Raw genomic sequence first — 18,971 nt, 5'->3', positions numbered from 1 at the left:
CACGGTGAAAATAGAAGCTTGTTACTGAAAATGAATTTATGATAATGATTCTAATTATAAATAGCATCCAGCTCAGCAGACCTCCACAAAGCCTCTCCTGAGATTGAGATCCCTATGAAGGCATAAAATGAAGTTAGATTTTAAAAGCTAATGCCAAAATCTAACAAGAATGTCCATGATGAACTGGATTGAGGACATTCGATCCTGAAATGTGCATACCTAGAGTTTGCAGCTCCTCTTATTTGCTTGGTAACAAATAAATGAAGGGCACTAAGAAAGCTTGAAGACCTGCTTCACTACAGGTCCCCTGCATCTCACAAATGAGATGGCAGGGGACAGTGATGGGGATCCTCAGGTGCAGCAGCGTCCCCCAGCTAGCTGCTACCATGAGAAAGACAGGGTTACTCCCTTTATAAAAGAAGCAGCACATCTGGATTTATATGTGGAATCTCCTAGTTTGTCAATAATCCTGATAAATTCCCATGCTTTTACAGGATTTCATTACATTAAATTGGACAATTGTAAAATGAATCTGTAGTGGGAAGAGGCAGGATAGTGGCTGTCCTTAGAATGGGGATAGTAACCAGATGGGGTACCAGGGTAGCTTTGGGGGTTGGTTTTGTTGCTTATTACCAAATACCAATATGTTCACTTTGGGAAAACACATCAGACTGCACACTTCTGATTTGTAGACTTTTCTCTAGGCATGTAAATAAAATTTTGTCTAAAAGAAACCTACAAACTAGGTTTAAAGATGAAATGGTATGAAGTCTGGGATTTTCTTCAAATTATATCTAAAAGAGAGAACACATTTCCTTAGAAATGATGGAGGGAATCCTTGAGAAAGCTATCAAATATTACCATGTTGAGAAAAAGTGGTTACTGGAGTAAAATTCATATAAATATCACAATGTCTCAGAAGGTCCCCCCACCCCCACCCCGTGGAGAAAGAGTTCAACTGAGTGGTACTTGAAGAAGAGAAATGCTTTGTGGAAGGAACAGCACACACAGAGGGTCTTGGTGTGAGCAAGAATAGGTGGTCCTTTCAGGGCCAGGAAAGCACAGCACAAGAGCTATCTATGCTTCTGGTTGAGGACATAAGCTCAGGGTAGACTGGGCCTGCTTTATGATCATACCTTCTTGTACACAGCTGCTGGGGACAGTATAATATAAGGTGTCTCCAACAGACGCAGATGAGGATGCTTAGGGTTTTGAACAATGCCGTAGGGAAGCAACAGGCCACAAAGTGTAAAGTGGGGAGAATTTCAATGTGATCCTGATACAAGGATCCAAGCTTAGGTAAAAAGCTAATGCCAAGTGGAATCCTAAGAATCCAAACAGTGTGGAAGTGGCCAGCAATTAAAAGGAACAGGTAAGAGGGAAGGGATGGGGACAGAGGAGGCTGCAGTAGAGAGGGGTCAAATGCACAGATGCTATAGCAGGAGCAAGGTCTACAGGATGATGCCAAATAACAGGTTGGTGCATGGATGACATGGATGAAGACTGCCACCAACGAGGTGGGTATGGAAGCCACAAAGATGGGCTGAGAAGTGAGCTTGGAGATTAGAAGAAAATGTAAGTACAGAGACAGAAAAAGAGAAGGAAAATGTAATCTAGGGGAGACATTTATATGGAAAAGTCTTTGTCTTTGGGTGGGGAGAAAATAGAAGAGATGGCTTGAACTGGCCCAGGAGGAACATCATGTCAAATTTCAGCAACCCATAAAATCTCTAGGTTATGGAGTCTGAAGGGTCCCCAGAGAAGCCTTCTTTTCTTTGTATTCAAGAGGCAGAGTCACCAATAGCTATAGCTAGATGAACTCAGGCAGCCTATGTGAACTTCCTTCTTTGCAAAATAAGGGAAATCACATGAAAGGATCGCTGTTAAGATTAAATAAGAGCCTGGCCCACTTGCTTGCATATGGCAAGCCCCACTGACTGAATCCTGAGTCTTTTAACCCCTATTGCACCTCAAAGTAACTAATAACTTATTCTTACCTCCTTACCTGGAAAGCTCCTGGAAAAGTATCATTAAAAAATCATACTTAAAATTTTGTGTTATAGGATCTCGTGCTTCCTCCTTTACCTAAAATGTTTTTAGATATCAGTGATCTGACAGGGCTAAGGATCTGTTTTTTGTTTGTTTTGTTTTGTTTTTAACACTCAGTGCTTAAAATGCTTTGAGACCTCTTTGAGCCTTTAAATTTTAATCAACTTCTTGACTCTTTTACTTCTTTAGCACTTCAAAAGCTGTTTTGTATACCACATGATAAAAGCAAATGCCCAAATGGGATTTTTAGGGAGGTGAAATTACTCTATGTGATACTTTACTAAAGGATACATATCTTTATGCATTTGTCCAAATCCATAGCGTAAAACTCCAGCAGAGAACTCCAATGTCAACTTTCTAACAAATGGACCACTCTGGTGGTAAATGTTGGAAGTAGGGGGAGGCTGGGCATGTGAAGGGGTACAGAACAGACGGGGAATCTTTGTACTCCAGCTTTGCTGTGAGCCTAAAACTGCTCCAAAAAGTAAAGCCTAGTTTTTAAAAAAGCAAGTACTAATAAATCCTTGTTGGTCACTGAAATAAAAATAGGTAAACATCATTTATAAAACTGTATTATGGCTGGGCATGGTGGCACATGCCTGTAAACCCAGTGACTCTGGAGGCTGAGGCAGAAGAATCCCAAGTTCAAGGCCAGCCTCAGCAATTTAGACCCTAAGTGACTTAGAGACTCTGTCTCAAAATAAATTTTTTTTAAAAATTAAAAGGAATGTATTATTCATTGATTATATAAAAGGCTTAAAATAGTCATCAATTGCTTCCTCATTATTTCGGGTCAATGATAAAACAATGAGTACCTTCCTACCTCTGAGTACCTTCCTATCTCTCTGTCACTTTGCTCCACCTCTTCCCACACACCCACTCACCCACTTGGGGCTTCCTCAAAAGCTCTTAGGTGGGAACAGGATGTTTACTTCTTTGTGTATCTGTGTTAACTGGCAGCACTAGCATATGCTAAGTGCCTAGAGACTGGAACAATCAGACAGGAGGGCACCAGGGACCAGCCAAAGAGCACTTCAAGAGGAAGGATTGGGGGCTGGGGAGGGTAGGGGAGAGAAGCCGCTCAGCTGGGGGAAGGCACCAGGAGCTATCTATCAGGGAATTGCTATTCTCTAATTGTGTGCTGTGTGAAGTCTCCCCAGGGAGACTGCACTTTAATGGAAGTATGGAATAAACCTTGCATTTCTTCAACATCTCTTGCAGCATCAAGCAATCCCCTATGTGTGTTTGTCGCCTTGTTCATACCCATCATGTACCTATGCCCCCAAGAAAAAAAATCCAGAGAAAGGGTTTGCTTCATTCAATTCCACAACAAAATTCTCAGTGCCACAGAATAAGTCCCTCCTGAAAGGAAAAGGCTTTTGAGGGTTGAGGCCCTGGGGCAGCATTAGAAGGTGGTGAGCCTGTCTGTAGCCAGGAATGAGATCCCTTCCTGACCACCCTGCAGATTGAGGGTGCAGAGAAGCTCAGAGGTTGCCAAAGGGGAAGGGGGAGTTGGAGGACCAGCGCAGGGCCCCTAAACGAGGTTGAGCTCAAGAGTGGGTATGAGGGAGACTCCGGAGCATTGGAGATCTGGGGAGGGTGTACACAGGACACTTGGTCTTAGTGCAGGTGAGATTGAGGAATCATTAGAAAGGGGCTTCATACTGTCATTTGACAGACTCTACTGTGGAAATGAAGCTATTTTCAATTAGTTATCCACCGAGTTTGCTGAATCACCTTCCAGGCACCCATTACAGAAGTAAATGCACTGAGGGCGGGATCCTTCCTCCAAATTACAAGGGAGGGACGTGACAGCTGGAAACTCAAAGTATTCACCTCCCCTTGGTCTGCTCCAAAAATTAAGGCCCTAAAAAGTCAGTGTGCTCTGCTCTTAAAGAACCCACTCAGGCCACTACCCTAAAACTACCACGAATGCAGGGGGAGGTTAGCCTGCCTCTGTCCCCATGCTTACAGACACTTCCGCTCTAAGAGGCTGGGAAGTTTTTGCAGAAGGTGTAAAAGGGGCAAAGTGAAGAAACGATGAGAGCACAAATAGATCCAGCTGATAACCCAGGCTCAAAAAGCGAAAGCGCTTCAGAACCCATTTCTGCTCAGAAGAGACGCGAAGCAGCTGGAACAGCCAGCCCCACCCCGGCGGGGGCGGGACGCGCGCCCTCAGCCCGCCCCCTCTCTGGGACGGCATTGGTCCCCCGAGCTGCCACTCCGACCAGTTAGCGCCGGGACGAGTCCCGCCGGCTCCGCCCACCTCCAGCGCCGGCCACCCGAGCTGGCTCGGCCCAACAGGTGAGGCCGGAGCGCTGCCCTGGGGCAGGTCACGTGGCCAGCGGCGGCGACCCTCGGGGCGGAGGGGCAGCCCCCACCCGTCCGCCGGCCCCGCCCCCAACACGGGCCCGCTCGGCCATCTGTCTCCGGGGCTCAGCGGTCCTCGGACCAGATGCATTGATCCCACGCGACACAAGTGCCAGGCTGACTGATCCCCGAGGCCCGCCAGCCGCGGAGCCATTTTCTGTCCCCGGCAGCGCCCTGGGCCACCCTTCCAGAATGGGACGTCTCCGTGAACTGCCAGAAAGAAACGGACACGTGGCCACCTCGGGGACCGGTCTGGGGCCATGTTGGTCACTTCTGTCACCAGATCTGAATAAAAGGGTTGGGGGAGGCAGCTCTTTCCTCCTAACCTCCACTCCATTCATTAAATCAAAAGCGTGCGTGAAAAATCTGTTTCTTGTCACTTCTCTTCCCAGTGTGTTTCCACTCTGCATTTGCTCCCCCCCCCCCACCTCCGCCCCATCTCATATTGCCCAGAACCATCTTTCAGCATTTTATGGCTTTCTAAGCCAGTGTAACCGTGCTAAGTAGAAAACAGGGATTCCGAGTCCTGTGCTCCAAGTTCCTCACGGACACACATGGAATCGTTCACCTTCTAGTCAAAGGGGCTTCAAAGTCTGACCCCTTGATGAGAAATAGTCCACCCTGGACGAAAACACCATCAACCTCAGGTTAAACCAGTCTTCTTCTTCTTTTTTTTTTTTTTTAACACATTTATCATATTTAGAAGAAAAATATTTTATTCCCACAACATATGGTGATTATTTTAATATCAATAAAATACAAGCTCCCCGACAGTCCTCTTTAACCATATCTATTTCTATTGCTCTGAACTCGTTTTATATTTACTGATGTAATATTTGTAAATAATTATGATAGACAATGATATTTCGATTTATGTATACATTGGGCAGTGATCAATTCATGACAGCACATCCATCACTTTAAATTGTTCTCTACTTGTGGGTACATTTGATTCCTCTTTTCTAACTCTTTTGAATATATTGTGCATTATTAATAATACACTGCTGTGCTACACTAGAACTACACTAGAACTTTGAGAGGCAAAGGATGTTCTGTACAACTTTGTTATTTAAACATGTTCCATCTGTGACAAAAATGAAGTAAAATTTTAAAGGACACAGTATTTTTTAGTATTAGTTTTAATACTAATCAAGTCTCAGGAATCTGTATTTAAAAGAAGAATTTAAGATATATATATAATATATATTTATATATATTTTTCACACACATACACACAGAGGAAATTAATACTACCCTTATTTATGTTCCAAAAAATTTAAATATGGTTGTTATTAGCATTAGGAAAATTCTAACACATAGCCCTTGGTTGCAAAGAAAAATTATTTATTATCATGTTACTAAGATGGTAATTGCTCCTTAAATCCTAAACTTTTCTTCAAATATTTTGAAAAGAAAAATCAGAACGAAAACCCCATCATGCACTAACATCAGTTTTATTTGAGGTTAGTTTTATTTTGGCATAGTTTGAGAGGAATATGAGAGTTTTCACAAGGTACTGTTTTAAATATTAAAAAAAAAAGTTTCATGGTCTATGTACAATTAGTTTTCAAAGATATCAGTATCTCATTTCTTTTTGGTCATGGTAAATGTTTTCATTTGAGGTAGGCAGCATATTGTTTTCATTACCCTTGAAAATATGCCACATACTTGGGGAATTCATTTTGCTGGGATTCCTGACTATCTCAGCAGCCAAGGGCTGAAATTTCTCTGATGGTCTGAAATCATCCACTGTTAAATGAGAGGTAGGGCCCTATTTGGAAACTATTCACAGCAAAAGAAATGTTTATTATGTTCTGAGTTTAGGGTGGACATTTTATATTTCTGTCAATCAACTTAATTTCCTTGTTCATACAGTGAGAACACAAAGTATTTTTTTAAAAAAACTACTGACATAGAAAACAATCTTAGTCTTATATTTTTAATTCTGAAGTATTAAATAAATGGCACCTCCTTAATTCATAAGAATAGCTGACTCGTAGGTTTGTTGTTTTAAAAATTCCTGGTGCACTTTTTAATTATAAATAATTTTGGTAACTAAAATAATCATTTTATATAACCAGAAAATTTTATGTGCTATGACATGTTTTAAACCAAAGGGCAAATTAGCATACATTATTGGAAAAAGATTTTGTGACGTGTTGATCTTTCCAAATATTAAAAAAATTTCAAACAAAATTAAAACACCAACCTAGAAAAACAGAAGCTGTGACAAGTCACCTTGAAATGTCAAACAATACAACTTTATCTGGGAAAATATCTTTCAGAAATATTGATCTATATTAAATTATAACTTTTTAATAACCAGATCCCATCAAAAAAGCAAAATCTGGTTTAGTCATCATTTAATTCCTAATTGTAACAGTCTATCTTTTTAAGAATGTTTTTTAAGGTATGTGCTGCAACCTAATTCTTAGAGCCTTATTCAATAATAAATGTATCATTTGGAAGATAATAAGTGTAATTTAACTCATGCATTTCAGCATTTTATTTATCTAAAACAAATAGATTGCTATTAAATATTGACTATTTTATTAACTCAGAGCATCTGGGAAAACACTTATGATTAGGTTAATTTATGTTATATTTTCCCCTCAACTTGTAAAAGATTAATCAACCATTTTATGGTCTAATTTAGGTGCCTAATTAAAAACAGAGTTCAGCACATGCTACACTGTCTTGCTAATAAATCTTGACAGCTTTGTAACATAATGGTTTGTATTTCAAATTGTTGCATATAAATGTAGATCTTTGGTCTTCACCCAGTAGTTTGGAAGTGAGTTTCATTCTTGGTTTAAACTCCAGGAATGAATAAGTGCAATTATTTCAAAATGGAATTATCTCCAATACGATCTTATCTTACATTTCCCTCAGTGAAGACAGGAACAGGCTTGGCCACCGGGTTTTTAGAAAAAAGACTGGGGAAATTCATTTTCTGAATATTCATTAAATTAAAAATATAGGGGATTTTCTTTTTTTCTTTTTTCTTTAGCTATTACCCTTTGGGGGAGTTTTCTGCAGTTTCTGGGTTTTGGAATCTCATTCTAAAGAAATCTGCTCAAAGTATTAGTTATAATTGTCTCTTGGTTAACAAGTCTAATTTAATTACTTGATTTGGGGACACTATATATTTTTTTAAATTGATTCCAAGGAGTTTGGGAACACATCACTTAACCTATGTCCTCTTAGACTTCCCAGCCTTAAAAAGGGCAAGTGGCAGAGCATAAATCTACTCTTCAGGAAGGATACTATATTTTCTTAGCCTCTGTACTTGAGGGGTATTTTTGTCATTTTAATGACTCCTTTGATTCTAGCTGTCCTGTGCAGAAAAGTAAAAGTGTCACAGTAGTGTGATTATCCTCAATTTAGTATATACCAATTGGGGATATTACCAACTAGTTTGTTTTGGAGTTGAAATTCTTTTAAAGTGAATGACAGCCAGTGTGGTGGCACATGCCTCAGTGGCTCCAGAGGCTGAGGCAGGAGGATCACGAGTTCAAAGCCAGCCTTAGCAACTTAGCAAGGCCCCCTTAATCCAGTTAGTGAGACCCTATCTCAAAACTTAAAAAAAAAAATTATAAAAGGGGGCTGGGGATGTGGATAAGTTGTTAAGGGACTCTGGGTTCAGTCTCTGGTACCAAAATTAAATAAATAAATAAAGTTAATGACAAAGTGAGCAATCCCCACTGAGATCACTGGAGGCAGTCAGAAAACTGTCAAACTCTTAAAGCAAATGCAGTTTTGAACTCAACATATATAACTAACACAGTGTTTTAGTCACTTAGTGAGGGAGCGTGACACAGGACAATATTTGGAGCAGGACTGCCTGGGTGGTATATTAGCTTTGCCACTTTCCAGCTGTGAGAGCTTGGGCAAGTTGCTTAACCTCTCTGTGCCTGTGTTTCCTCATCTGTAAAAATGCCTACTTCACAGGACAGTAATGAGGATTAAATTGCTAATCCTGTAAAACTTGAAACAGTGCCTGGCACACTGGGAAAAAAAAAACATTTAATGTTACACACACACACACACACACACACACACACACACACAGAGATTTGTTTAATGTTGGCCAAATCATAGAAATGTCAGTTTATTTTGTGCAACCAAAAATGGAAAGGGGAGTCAAGATGAAGCTCATATCTGTAAAATAAATAATAATCACTGAATATTTGGCTAAATTAATCCCCAAACTAAGGTCATTAATATTCATAAAAATCTACCAAAACTTAAGAGGAAAAGGGAAATCTTAAATGTGTTTGGCCATCCGGAAGTTTAAATCAATCTAGGGTGAGTGGTTTCTGCACTTTTGCATTTGTTAGTTCTCCTGAACCACACCCTGCTATTTTCAGACACCATCCCATCCAGGACCTGAAGGTAAAGTCCAGGGTCACTATATAGCACTCATATGTCTGTCATTCCGTGAGGGCCTCATCAGCACTTGCTAAGTTTGGGAGTTTGATTCCAAAAATCTGAATGATGAACTGGAAAAGTAAGCCCAGAAGAATCTGAATTGCAGACTAAAACAAACTTGAGTTCAGGCTCAGACAGCACGAATTAGCGGTTAAGCAGTGAGTGCAAAGACTCCCACTCTCTGGCCAGTGGCGGGGTCAGCTCCGCGCTACCACCTCGGTGGTCTCCATCCAACCATGAACCCTCTTCATGTGGCTGATAGTGTCTCATTAGGACAAGTGGAAGGAGCTGCAGTCAAATTCCGAGACGTCATGCAAATCCGTCCAGGCCCTGGGCTACTGGGTTAGGCCACTGGCGGAGCTGTGGATCACCCCATTAAACCCATTAACGACGGCTCAGACAGCCATGACCTGGTTCTCCAACAGATTAGGAGGCTGACCCTTGGGCTCAACCATCCAGGCTCATAGATTTTTGTCTTAAATGCCTTTCAAATGTCTCCCTTTCTCATAGATTCTCATTTTGAGGACTTGTTTAAAACATTTTCGGAATTGCATCTTTCTTTCTGCTTAATTATTATTTATACTCTTCTCCAATTGCCCGCCTGAGCTTACCGACAGCTCAGGTACAATGGAGCTCACGTCTTAGGTGGAGCAGGGATTTTTCGAGGAGAGGGAACTCCAGCGAGGGCCAAGGGTGAACCCCAAACATTGGCTCTTACGTATAGCACCCTAGGTCAGGCGTCTTAACGGTGTTGGGTTTAAAGTTAAAACGGTCACCTTCAAAATAACTGTTAAGTCCACATATTTGCTCAGAATATTTTAAATTAGTTTAAAATTTGTAATTAAGCAGATAGTATTTAAAATATTTAATTTCCTTAAAAAAATAAAAAACCGACCAACCCTGCGGCCGCGCCAGACACGCCTGGTGGGACAATCAGGGAACACTGCGAGTTTGCAGTTTGCTTCTCCCAGGTCGCGGCCGCGGGCTCTGTACCTCCTCTGGTACCTCCGCGTTGCAACAGTCCTGCTAGTCAGTTTTTTTAGTTAGATAGCTAGGAAGGATGATTAACCTAGCGCCTCTGGCGACTTGCCTTAGCCCGCTCGGCCAAATGCAGCCACTCCCAGGGCAGCTCCCAGGCTGCGCTCCCGGCTGCAGGAGCGCGACTAGGGTTTCCAGCGCGACTTTATTCAGAGTTTTTTGAATCGATCAAAAGGAAAGTGGCAGGTGGAGGGCCGCCGCCTAGGAGATTTCGTGAATCTCCCTGTGGGGGATTTCCACAGCCTGCTCCAGGTGCTTCTAGAACTGACATCAAGGGTTCGGTTATTTTCCTTTCCGTTCCTCCCAACCCGGCCTGCAAGAGTGTCTGATCTCAGAAAATCCCGGGCTGCCTCCGGCTTTGTTGGGCTCCACCTTAGAAGGGCTCTCTAGTTATAGCCTGCCATCCGGCTCCACTCCCGGAACCACCATCCCAGGAGGAGGAGGGGGTGGCTATGGTGAAGAAATAACATCCAATCAATGACAATAGCTAACAATTAAAGAGGTCCCCAAGTGCCAGCAAGCACCTGACTGCACCAATGCATTCACTTCCCGGCTTTGCGGAGAACCAGTATCATCCCCACTGCACGGATGAGAGCACCGAGGCTCAGAGTTCTCTAGTCAGGACGTGAATTCAGGTAGCGTCTTGGAAATAGTGAGAAGAGCGGCTGTCACGGTTGGCTAAACCTCTAGACTTAGGCAACTCCTGACAATAATAAAAAACATTAAAGACAATGAGTAGGGGGAGGACGCGGCTGGGAAAGGAGCGGTTTTAATCCTAAGGTCAGTCACTGTTTTTTTTTCCCCCATCCTATCCAGATCCAGAGAAATGCAGTGGAGACAGGAAGTGGGGTTCGGTTAGGTTCTCCCCTTTTGTTTTCTTAAGTCTCCAGCCTCTTAGAAGCTAACCGGTATTGGAAAAATGCCGGAGACTCGAGGAGTAGTGTAGGCTGAGGGATGGTGACCAGAGAGATGGAATGAGGACCAGTGCCTGGGCCCATTAATCAGAAAACCGGGTTTCCGGAGCCTGGAGCCTGTCTCCCACCCCAACCACTCACCCCAAAAGACCAGTAGCTGGAGGGAAGCAATAGGCAGAGGTCGTAATTATGACCTTGGGGCCTCTGTCCCTCTGGAACTGGACTCACAACTCTATTTGAGAGCACAATTTCCGGAAGCCGCGACTTCTAGGCAACCCTCATTTCTTGATCAATGGGCCCGAATATTCTTTGCGCCCTGACTTGAACGGGGGCGGCGGAGACTAGAGACCGTGTCCCTGTACCGAGGCCTGGGAGGCGGAAACCTACGGGCTGTGCCTGGGGCGCTCCGGTTCCTTCAAAGCTGCGCGCCGCTAGGGCGGGCAGGCTGCAGTGCGCGCCTTTGCCCGACAGGGACCAGCACCGCTCCACGCTCGGCGCGCCACAGCCAGCAGAGGCGCAGAGCCACCCGCCCAGCTCACCCTCCCCAGCCCTAGCAGCTCGCGAGCGCGGCGGGTCTGACCCCCTTCGGGTTCCGGTAACAAGAAGGACTGTAACAAAAAAGTTAACAGACTCGGCAGCCTTGGCAGGATGCCGTGGTCTCCACCCCCCTCCCCATCTGGGGAGCAGAAGCGGCTCTAGAAGTTGGTCTAGGGAGGAGACTGCTACCCAAGAGGCGTAGAACACTCCTCCCAGTGTCCCGGTCTCCGGAGAGGAAAAAGAAAAGAAAAAAAAACCAACACTGAATTGATTCATGGGTGACACTGCCAGGGTTAGACGATAGCCCGCTTCCCTAAGCGCTTTCCATTAGCTGCCACGCTTCCTTGCGACGAAGTCGCCTAGTTAATTTTTCAGGGCACCACGGACCACTGAGTTCTCCGTGAGAAGTTTCTGTAGGTAGTAGCCAGACTCGAGCAAGGAGTAACCTGTACCGCGCGAGGGCGGGATTCTCGACGCTACTAGCCTGCACTAGGCGGTCATCCTCTGTCCCTCCCAGCTGTGGTGCCCCCAACCATCTTCCCAACATGTGCCTGGTTTCCCTTCCTTATGGTCTGGGTCGCGGACGGTGACCCTGGCCCCGTCAAATAACTCACCGATACCAGGCTAGACCCTTGTCATAGCTGCGGTCGAAGAAGTGGGGCTCCGCGCCCACGGCGCGCACGTCGGGATGCACGCGCAAGAACTCCAACAGGGCCCTCGTGCCGCCCTTCTTCACGCCGATGATAATGGCCTGCGGCAGCTGCTTGGTCCCTGACCCACTAAAGAAGCTGGAGATGGAGCTGGGGGAGTCAGGCGTTTCGCGACTCTGCTCTTCTAGGCTCGCGGCGCCCTCCGCCATCTCCTTGCCAGCAGCCAATGCGGTGGCCGGCGGTGCCCGGAAAGGCAACCTGGGGGGCGTCCCATTTGGAGCTGTGGCCAGGGCTGGCGGGGCGTGTGCAGTGCGGGACCCCGAACCCAACAGCAGTAGCCCGGGAGCGGCGGCGCAAGAGCCGGCGCACGAGTACAGGAACATGTAGAGCCAGACGCAGAGCATGGCGAAGAGCAGCGCGAGCTTCCTCCTCACCGGTGGCGGGGGCGTTGGAGGCTGCGGCAGGAACCGCCCGGGGACATCGAGGCAGGATCGGCCGCCGCTCAGGCGCTGCCCCATGCGATGCCCGCGGGCGCGGCCAGGGACATGGCTCAGCACATGGCGCAGGTCTGGCCGGAGCAGTGAGCACGGTGAGGGTCCCTTGACCCTCTGGAAGCCGGGCTGCTCGGTTTATTGCCCCCGCGTACCCGCGGTTGCCACTCCTGCTGCTGCTGCTGCTGCTGCTGCTCTTCCCCAGGTGGCGGCGGCAGCTGTAGCGGCGGCGGCTCTTGACATGTTGCCCGGGAGGAGCAGCAACTGGAACGGAAAGTCAGAGCAGTGGTAATTGCTGGTAGAAGGGCTGTTATTGCCGTGCCATGACCCGCGCTGGGCCAGAAGAACGCTGCACTCCCGCGCCCTGGTCACTCCGGACGGTGCGCACAACCGCTCGCCGGGGCTGCCTCTTAGCAGTCCAGAGAACTAATCCTTGAGAGCAGCCCCGGCACTTGCCCGCAGAGGCTGCGGAGGAGAACTGCGCAGGAAGGGAGCTGGGGACTGAGGTGGAGTGGGCGGGACCGGTCTTCGGGAGTGACAGGCCGTTCTACCTACCAGAAACCCGGAACACCATGCAAATGCAGGCCCTTTGCCGAGGGCTAAACAGCCAATCTTCTCTCGGAACGTGGGGGTGTGGAAAGGGTTCGGGGCGGTGGAGAGTGGTTGGGGATTGTTATTGGCTGCAGGACTCAAGGGGCGGTTTTAGAGAGGCGGGGCCGGGGACTGGTGACAGGAGCAGATGGTGGGAAGGATGCTCGAGTGACCAGACCCTGAGAGAAGTCCTATTCCACTGAGTGGTGCGCTCCCGCACCCGCGCGCCTTTCCGCACTCGCTCCCCGGAGCCAACCGTGGCTGTAGTTGCCTAGATGTCTGGGACGTAAGTCCCCATCCAGATGTTTCTTAGGCAGGTTCGGGATGTGTCTGTGTTGTAGTCAGGGTTGGAGGAGGGAAAACTGGGAGAGAGAGGCACCAGCTACCCAAACCGCCCATCTCACACCAGAGATGCAGAGACAGGGCCCTTCCCGGAGAGGAACAGATTTAGGAAGTTTGAGGGGGAAATTTGTTTGGAAATAGCTGGCAACTCACTCCCCCTGGTCTTTCCCCCTCATTCTTGGCCAGGCGTGATCTCCCCTGGCTTGCCCGTGAACTGGGATCGGGCGTAGTAAACTGTCCTCAAGACAAATCTCCAACCTCCCAAGCTGGTTGGGGAGGGGGAAAGGAAAGAAGGAAAAAATAACAGGGCGATAGAGTCTGATTTTTAAAGTTTCCTGGTAGAAACATGTGAGTTACGTATGGGAGGCTTTATCTGTATATGACTTTGTTGAAAACTTTAGGTGTGAGAAAATATTCTCTTCCCTGTTTCCTGAATAAATATTAGAATCAACATTCACCACCCTCCCCCCCCCCAGTTAGGAGACAATGGCTGACATATGGCACTGCTTGTTAGGTGTCATTTTTCGCCACCAACTTTTTTGTTAAATTCAAGCGACAACTTGGAGCAAATCAGTTGACCATTAAATGAGACGCAGTTATTAAACAGCCAAAGTCTACTCCAAGCCGCCCTACCCCGCGTTCTCTTCCCCGACTGGGAAGCGGGTCTTCAGGGCAACCTACCCACTCCCTGGAGGGAAGCGCGGGCGAGAGGTGCCTCACTCTTGCTCAATTCTTGCACAGGCATTTGGGATTAGAAAGTTCGGGATTGTCAAATTCTTCGCGGTGGTGTTCAGGAAGTTTTTGATGCCTGCAACAGTGCCTCTGCGGGACCAGCTGGCCTCCAACGCCCGGCTGCCCGCAGTTCCGGGACAGAACGCTCCTTCTGACTCCAACCCCAGCTTAGCCCAGTGGCTGAGTGTTGCCCACTAGGTGACCTACCGAGAGCCGCCACCCACGCTGGAATTCACTGTTGGAGCAGGCGGGCACAACCGATCAGACCTAACCCTGGTGTCTCTACGGCTTTATAACGGACCAGCCGCTGGAGTAAATGTCACGGACACTCTCCCTCCTGGAGTAAATGTCTCCAAGCATCCCAAGTGGCTGGAGCCCATCCCTGGTCGGGTTCCCCACGGTCAGGAGCAAGCCGAGAAGGCCAGTTTGACTTTAGCATCTCGGGCTCGAAAATGTGCACGAACGACAACTGTGACCACAGGAGGATTCGGACCACGCGACCCCCGAGCCCCCGTTGGGCTCCGCGTGATTTCTTTGTAACTAAGTTAAGTCCAAGACATTTTTCCTGCAAAATTGTTAAAGGGAAAATAATTTAGAGGTTAGATTTCTCCTCCACCCTTTATATCCGCAGCTAGAACTGCACAATTTTTTCCTCTTCTCCCTGGAACTTTTTTTTTTTAAAAAAAATTTTGGAAGTGATCTAATCGCCCTTAATTTTTGACTTAATTAATTTATTATTAGTTTATTTTAAACTTCTAAACATTAACGCAAATATTTCTTAGAACTACTCCGAATATTTTGAAATGGGGTGGGGGAGATGTTCCTGTCCCGAAGGGTGTATTTTCAGATTAACATTATTTAGGCGGGAAATAAAGTTACTCATTTGTATGTATTCAGGGAGATGTTGCTCCCATGTAGCTAGCTTCAGGCCTGATTGGGTGTGAATAAAAATGGTCTCTGTCCTGTGGGTTAAGCCAAGCCCTTTGAGTGATTACAAACCGAGGCCGCCGGATATATTTGGGGTTTCTTTTTTCCGGGGGTGGAGGGAGAAAGGCAGGGAGTGGAAGCAAAGTCGTGGGCGTCGGAAATTGCGCCGAGTGCTCAGCGGAGCTCCGCGCCCCAGAGCTAAGTCTCTGCCTGGGCCCATCCGGCGCCCCTTCAATCCTCACTGCTTCTAACAACGAGGTGGTTGGTGGTGAGCGCCACGCTTTGGGGCCTCTGCAGTCTAAGGTCGGCTGGTGAGCCAGGCCCTGGACAGCGGTGTGGGAGCCGGATCTGGCTCCCAACCCGACACTTTGGTCCTTTTGCCCACCCGCAGGTCCTCCTACAGCGCTCCGAAGTTGTAGGCTGTGCCCTTAAGTCCTCACGTGCGGCGGCCGCTCTGCGTCTACCCTTGGCAAACGCCATTTCACCCACGGTGCCATCCGCCAGATGGGGAACCTGAGGCTTCACCTGGGTAGAGCTGGTAACACAAGCTGGCTGTGATCCCAGTTTGCGCCTCTACTGTTAACTGTTGCTCAGCAGTGTGGCGTTTCCCCAGCCTTGGAGCCTGGGCGTCAGCAAAGCGCCACCGCCAAAACCGAAAGAAAACTTGATCTTTGATAAACTTATGAAAATTTTTGCATTCGGAAAATACGGAGAGAATTCAATTTCTCGCATACTTGTCTGGATCGTTTTATTTTGGGTTTGTTCCATGCGGAATTACCTAAAGGGGGTGCACACCTAGGGTCTCCGAGGGTTCTAATCGGGGAAGCAGCCGATCTTCTTTCCCTTTTCCCCCAGGTTCTGGTGCTAACAACCTGTTGTGTGACACCCTCCCCCACCCCAATCGGATCACTCTCTGGTCCTAAAATTTCACGTGTGTAAAATGTCGAATTTGAGCCAAAACATTCCCGCAATACTTTCGGCGTGAAGTTTCTTCGATTCTAGGCTGGGGATAGTTGGACCCAGCAGCTGCTGGAGCCTTCCCGCCAGCCCCACCTCGCGACTAGCGGTCTTCCTGATCCCCGCGGAATCGCAAAGCAGGCATTTCCTGGGCTGCCTGCTCCAGTGGCCTCTACCTCAGTTCCTGCCACCAGAATCCCTACCCTCTTGCGGTTCCTGCAGCCAGCCAGACGGCCCCCTTGGGGTTACCAACTTGGAGCTCATTGCGTCCTGGTCTCCACCGCGCGGCCGCCGCTCCAATACCCGCCCGCAAGGGAGCGCTCTGTTCGCGCCTCCTTGCTGCTGGGTGGCAAGGACAGGAGTTGGGGAAGCGTGGTGACCAGGGTCTCACCAGCGCACGGGGAAGGGAACTTTCCCCTCGGTTTGGACGCCTGTCCCTGCGACATCCATAGCCTCCAGGATTTCGTGGGTGCCACGGTACCCCTTTTTCTCCAGGCCAAAGGCACCATTTGGCATTTGAGGGATCACTGACCAGAGGTGGGCATTTGCCTAGCTCTGAGGCTGCAATTAGCCAGATCTCAGGGATAAGAAGTGGCAGAAAGGCTTCACAGAAAGTAAAGAATCTCTTCCCAGCGTGAACTCCCACTGCACCCAGTGGGACCCTCAGCCCTGATTCTGGGCATGAATGTAGCACATGGTCACAGAAAGGATTGCTGTTAATGAGAAATTACCTGCCAACCACACCACAGAGATGCTTGCCCTTGTAAGTAAAAGAAGTTTGATGCCCAGATTGGCTTGTTAAGAGGAGTAAAGATTTACACAGATTCCAAATCCTTCCTCCATGTTGTCCCAGGAGGTTCCTTTACCCTGGAGAACAGGGCAGGGATCTGGAAGGTGGAGCTATGACAAAAGTATTTATGCCCCATGCCTAGTTGTCACCAGGTTCTGATAGAAGATTCAGGCCTGGGGTGGAAAGACAGCTTCCCCTTGCCAGAGCGAGAGTGCTATGGCTCTGTTTTTCCTGTGTTCTCTCATCCTCCTGCACTTTTGTAAGTAAGTACCCTTTTTATTATATTCTCCCCAAATTACCCACCTGGAAGGTGCTCTCTCTTTTCTGACAGGACCCTAACATATGCTACAACAGAGCCGCACTGATTTTTCCTAATCTGACTCTTATAAATTGGCTGTGTGACTTTGGACAACTTTCACAACTCTTCTGAGCCTCAATATTATGTTCAGCAGTGGTCCTCCATTCACCTTTCTTTCCTACAAATACCCTCAGACCCACTCTTCCTCGATTCTATTTTCCTAGCAACAGAAATCCTCCAGGGCAATTCTGTCTTCAGGATCCCTGGCCTGACCTGCTGAGATGATGGAGGAAAATATATTCAGGAGATAACTGATCCTACTTTAATTTTCCCATGACAAACTTCCTATGGACATATAAAAATGTGCCGCAACTCTATTGTCTCTAGGATGCTCTCTTGCTCAGGGTCTGGGACAAGCATTTCTTTTATTTCTTTTTTTTTTTTTTCTTTCTTTCCTTCCCCCACCCTCATCCCCATACTGGGGCATTGAACTCAGGAGTGTGTACAACTGAAGCACATTCCTAACCCTTTTTATTTTGAGACAGGGTCTTGCTAAGTTACCCAGGCTGGCCTTGAACTTTGGATCCTCCTGAGGGGCTGGGATTACAGGCATGCTCCACCGAGCCTTGCTTGAAACAAACATTTCTTAACCTGCTCTCCTACAAGATGTAGCATTTAAAAACATGGATGCTGCTGGAATATTGTGTATTCTTTCTACCACCCATCCTCCACACTAGCAGGCACCTGCCCCAACTCCCACTCCCCCCTGATCATGGTAGAGGAAGCAGAAGGCTACCCTGGACAGAGAGTGACACCTTCTAGGGCTCTGGGTCTCAGCCTTTATCACCTCAAGGATGTCTCTTCCCCACTTTTGCCCCTGAGTCATTAGTCTTTCCCTGTGGTGACACTGACCCTGACCCTGTTAGTAAAGGACTTGCTGTCTCAGATGCTGGCAATACATACTATCAGCACTTACCTGCAACTGTCTGTCCCTACATGATTGCAGAGAGTTGCAACCACTGTATATGTTCTATCTGTATCCATGGGCTGAAGGGCATGTCCCTTCCCAGGGTGGTCCTAGACAATGTCTCATGGCCTGGTCATCTCAGCCCAACTCCAGACATCTGTAAAGCGCTATCTAAGCTCTAGAGCTTCCTGTGGGCTTAGCAAAGGATGCTGGGGCTGTATCACACCTGGGCTTCTCCTGAAGCCCACACCTGCTTCCTCCTTGTCCCTTCTATAAGTGTTGATCCCAAGGGCATTCCTTAATATGTACCCTGTACACTTTCCTAAAACCTCAACCTGTGTCCTTCTCCCTCTGTGGTGTGACTCCCATTAGCATCCAAGCACACTCTCATTTTGTTTGTTCTTCATAGCAAATTCTATGTATAGTTGGTCTTTTCACCTGTTATTTCTTCTTTATTAAGCTACTTTTATTCTTTTTACATTTTGATTGATTTATTATAATTATACATAATAGTGGAATTCATTGACATATTCGTATATACACACAACTTAATAAAGTTCATTAATTTTATTAGTACTTCCCCTTTCCCTCTCCTCCCTCTCCATGATTCCCTTCATCTACTGCTCTTCCTTCTATATTTTTGAAATGCTTTTAAATTTGTGCATTATGATTATATATAAATTGGGATTCATTTTGATATTATTGTACATACACATATTAAGCTACTTTTATTCTTTCTGTTTTTGTTTGTTTGGGTACGGGGGATTAAATCCAGGGATGCTCTACCACTGAGCTACATTCTCAGCCCACTCCCACCCTTTTTTTAAAAAATTTTGAGGGCTGGGGATGTGGCTCAAGTGGCAGCGCGCTCGCCTGGCATGCGTGCG

At 46.9% G+C, this 18,971-nt stretch overlaps 1 protein-coding gene across 1 annotated transcript in view; it reads right to left on the bottom strand.

Moving 5' to 3' along the window:
* The window catches only part of LOC101968186 (heparan sulfate glucosamine 3-O-sulfotransferase 3B1), a 41,171-nt gene extending 28,185 nt beyond the window's left edge, over window positions 1-12,986 (bottom strand). The window contains exon 1 of the mRNA XM_005338857.5: window positions 11,954-12,986. Coding sequence (XP_005338914.2) covers window positions 11,954-12,507 — 554 coding nt within the window. The 5' untranslated portion in view covers window positions 12,508-12,986. The remainder of the gene's footprint in view (window positions 1-11,953) is intronic.
* Window positions 12,987-18,971: the final 5,985 nt, after the last annotated feature.

This window comes from Ictidomys tridecemlineatus, chromosome 3 (assembly GCF_052094955.1).
Source record: "Ictidomys tridecemlineatus isolate mIctTri1 chromosome 3, mIctTri1.hap1, whole genome shotgun sequence".
NCBI classification, from domain to species: domain Eukaryota; kingdom Metazoa; phylum Chordata; class Mammalia; order Rodentia; family Sciuridae; genus Ictidomys; species Ictidomys tridecemlineatus.
This window is presented reverse-complemented; position numbering and strand designations above follow the sequence as displayed.